The sequence below is a fragment of the Colobus angolensis genome, unplaced genomic scaffold, assembly GCF_000951035.1.
Source record: "Colobus angolensis palliatus isolate OR3802 unplaced genomic scaffold, Cang.pa_1.0 Scaffold68, whole genome shotgun sequence".
Classification (NCBI taxonomy): Eukaryota; Metazoa; Chordata; class Mammalia; order Primates; family Cercopithecidae; genus Colobus; species Colobus angolensis.
Genome location: NW_012120487.1, coordinates 6,300,397 through 6,303,832, shown reverse-complemented (window position 1 = coordinate 6,303,832; position 3,436 = coordinate 6,300,397). Strand labels below are relative to the sequence as shown.

At 48.1% G+C, this 3,436-nt stretch overlaps 1 protein-coding gene across 5 annotated transcripts in view; it reads left to right on the top strand.

Moving 5' to 3' along the window:
• Positions 1–3,436, top strand: part of SLC1A7 (solute carrier family 1 (glutamate transporter), member 7) — a 61,801-nt gene that overhangs the window by 6,448 nt on the left and 51,917 nt on the right. For all 5 annotated transcript variants that reach the window (XR_001000065.1, XM_011926300.1, XM_011926299.1 and 2 more), the window contains exon 2: positions 1,779–1,858. Coding sequence is in view for 4 of the 5 variants with exons in the window: in XM_011926300.1 (XP_011781690.1) it covers positions 1,779–1,858 (80 nt within the window). In the remaining variant the exon portion in view is untranslated. The remainder of the gene's footprint in view (positions 1–1,778; positions 1,859–3,436) is intronic.

The window sequence follows — 3,436 nt, the reverse complement described above, 5'->3', positions numbered from 1 at the left end:
TAGTTCTGTACAGGGAATATAGAGAGAGAGAGAGTCATGATGGGCATATTTCTTTAAAAAACAGATTTTCCAGTGCATTGGAAATGGTAGCAGTACAGGACTGGGAGGCCTGATTCCTGGTCCTGTGCTGCGGTTAACATTGGGTGGGCCCGTCACCTCCCTTTTGCGGTTCAGCTTCCTCATCTATCACATGAGTGGGCTGGGCTAGAAGATCTCAAGAGTCCCCTCACAGCACCAACATTCGATGATTTGGAGGTTTTTAAAGCATCAGATCATTAACCAAGTATGTTTGGCTTTGGTTAAAAAAAAAAAGTTGCAAGTACAACAATTTAACTTGGATGATGTTTGAAAGTCCATTTGCCTGCCTCGCCCACAACCTCACCCTCTGAAGAAAGTGGCCCCACGCCAGAGTTGCCAGAGTAGCAAAACCGAATTAAGTTAAAAAATTTTTAAAAACAGCCCACCCAGATAAACTGGAGTTTCAGATAAACAGCGCTTTTTTTTTTTTTTTTTTTAGAATAAGAATGAATTACGCGTTGTTATCTGAAAGTCAGATTTAACTGGGCTTAGCAGCCCTTCTGCTTCAGGTGTCAGGTCCTGGTCACGTGACTGTTACTTGGGAGACAGCTTATTGGGCAAGGAATTGGCTCCTTAGTCAAAGATCCATGGACAGGCTGGAGCCAGCGGCCTAGGAAGGAGTCAGGCCTAAGAACTCTGCTAAAGGGGGCTGTTTCTACTGCATGGCGTCGCACCCATTCAATCTGATCCTCTCTCTCAGCATTTTCGGGGAGAAGCGCTAGAGAATGGACCCAAAACAGATGGAGAAACTGACTTGCAAGAAGGCTATGGTCTGCTTAGGAGTGGGTCTCCTCACCAGCTAGGCTGGGGATTTCTCGGGGCAGGAACCCTGCCTAGTTCATGTTGGGGTGCCCACCATGATGCCTGGCGTGATGCGGGTTGAATGAACGCATGAGCAGTACTTGGCTCTGTCCTCTCGTCACTTGCCATCTGCTACATGAGAGAGATTTTATTCCATGGCTAGGCAGATGCGTGGTGCAGATGGGAGGAGAGCTGTTATTTACAGGATTACCAAACATTTACTGTCATCCAGGCGCTGTGCTAAGTGCTTGCGTGCATTCTCCCGTTTAAGCCCCCCAATGACCCAGTGAGGCAAAGTAGTCCCCCCTTATCCGCTATTTCACTTTCTATGATTTCAGTTACCAGTGGTCTGAAAATGGGTGAGAACAGTACTGTAAGCGATTTTAAGAGAGACCACATTCACATAACTTTTATTACAGTATCTTCTAATTGCTCCATTTGATTATTAGTTATTGTTAATCTCTTACTGTGTCTAATTTATGAATTACATTTTATTGTAGGTATGTACATACAGGCAAAAAACAACATCCATAGGTTTAGTCTCTGTGGTTTCAGGCATCCACTGGCGATCTCGGAACATGTCCCCTGAGAATAAGCAGGGGCTACTGTAGTTATTACCCTCATGTTATAGACGAGGAAAACGCAAAAACTCAGAGTGGTCACAGAAGATGCTTAAGGCCACATAGCTTGTGGTGGATTGGTGGTGGGGGGGGGCGGGGATGTTTACCAGGATTGGAACCCAGTTCTGTGGCTCCAAAGCCATTTCTTTCTCCATGGACTCTGCTGCCATGTGCTAGACAGGGGAGTCAGATGGGATAGTGCTTCAAAGATTGTGAAGAATGGAACCACTGTGCAGTCTACATCTCTTGCTATAACCCCAGTTCTTACTGTGTTTTCAGGAAATTAGTTACTTCCAGTTCCCTGGAGAGCTTCTGATGAGGATGCTGAAGATGATGATCCTGCCACTGGTGGTCTCCAGGTGAGAGTGGAGTTTCGGCCGGGCGGTCTGGAACCAGGAGGGGAGAGGATGGCTTCTGTTGCTGCCCTGCTCCTGCTGTGGGTGGCTGGACAGCAACCACAGGCCGTGGGAAGAGTGTGACTTCAGGGCCTTTATGAGCAGTGCTGTGGGCTGCTGGCTTCTGAGTCATTTAGTGGCCCCAATTGTTGGTTCCATCCAGTAGAATTTTTAGTGGGCAGAACAGGTGATTTGGGGTCAAAGGACATGACCTGACTCCAAGATAACTCAAGGCCAGGGAATTGAGGGATGACTTCCCAGAGGAGGGGCTGTTCATGTGACGCAGCAAGGCCTAGAGAAAAGAGAACTAACTCTGATGATATTCCAGTGATAATATCCTGGCTCAGCTGTGTAACTTTGGACACATTATCTCACCTCTCTACGCCTCAGTTTCCTCATCTGTAAAATGGGAATAACAACACCTACTTTGAAGGGTTTTCATGAAGACTAAGTGCTTGTGTATGCTGAGCACTCAGGAGGTTGGGACTTGGGACAAGAGAGGGACAGTGGGAGATTAATTTGGAGAGTGAGTCATGAAAGACCTTGAACACCAGGCTGAAGAATTCAGACCTCACTCAGTAGGGTGCGGGCCACAGAAATCATGGGAGATCACTTGGTCCCTTTCACTGATGTGCTAGGGTGACCTTGAGCAACCCTATCCCTGTCCAGGCCTTGAGTTTTCCAGATGTATAATGAGTGGCTGCTCCAGGTGGTGTCTAAGAACCTTCTGCTCTGAGGCCATGAGAAATCTTCATCTTCCAGGACTCCTCTGCAGAGAGGAAAGAGGATGAGCCTCTGCATGGGCTCTGCCTCCCGGCCTCCCTGCTGCTGAGCAGTGAGCCAGCTCCTCGGCCCTCTCCCCTTTGTGAAGCGGAGATAATCCCCAGGCCAAGGGCGCTTTATATTTTCTGCACAGAGGCCTTTGCAAGCAGCATTTAAATCTCTCAGGACTCAGCCTTCAAGGCTGTGCTGAAATGCTACCTCCCTCAGGAAGCCTTCCCTTACTCCTCAACTCACTCTAGTGACTGTCTCCTCTTACTACATCTTTGGAGTCATTCACTGAGCCAGTGAATCTGTCAGGGTCAGCAGTCCTCTATGTTGCTGAATCTGTACGACACGTCCGGTTCTTCCACGTGGCCTCTCCACAGCCATGGGTGCAGCTGATTACTCTTGCCCTCACGAAATGCCCTTCCCTGTGGACTCACACTCTCCTAACTTTTTGCCTGCTTTCTGCCCATCCATCCTGGTCTCTCCCCTTCTACTCAACCTCCAAATGTTCAGTTTCTCCAGCCTTTCCTCATCTAATTTCATAGCTTTAATGTACCACCTACAAGCCCAATGCCCCCAGATGGAGATCTTCGCAGACCTCTCCTCTGAGCTCCACACTTCATTAGCCAACTGCCTATTTGACATCTCCACTTGGATGTTTCACAAACATTTCAAGTTTTGTTTTGTTTGAGACAGGATCTTGCTCTGTCGCCCAGGCTAGAGTTCAGTGGCACAATCTCAGCTTACTGCAGCCTCGGCTTCCTGGGTTCAAGT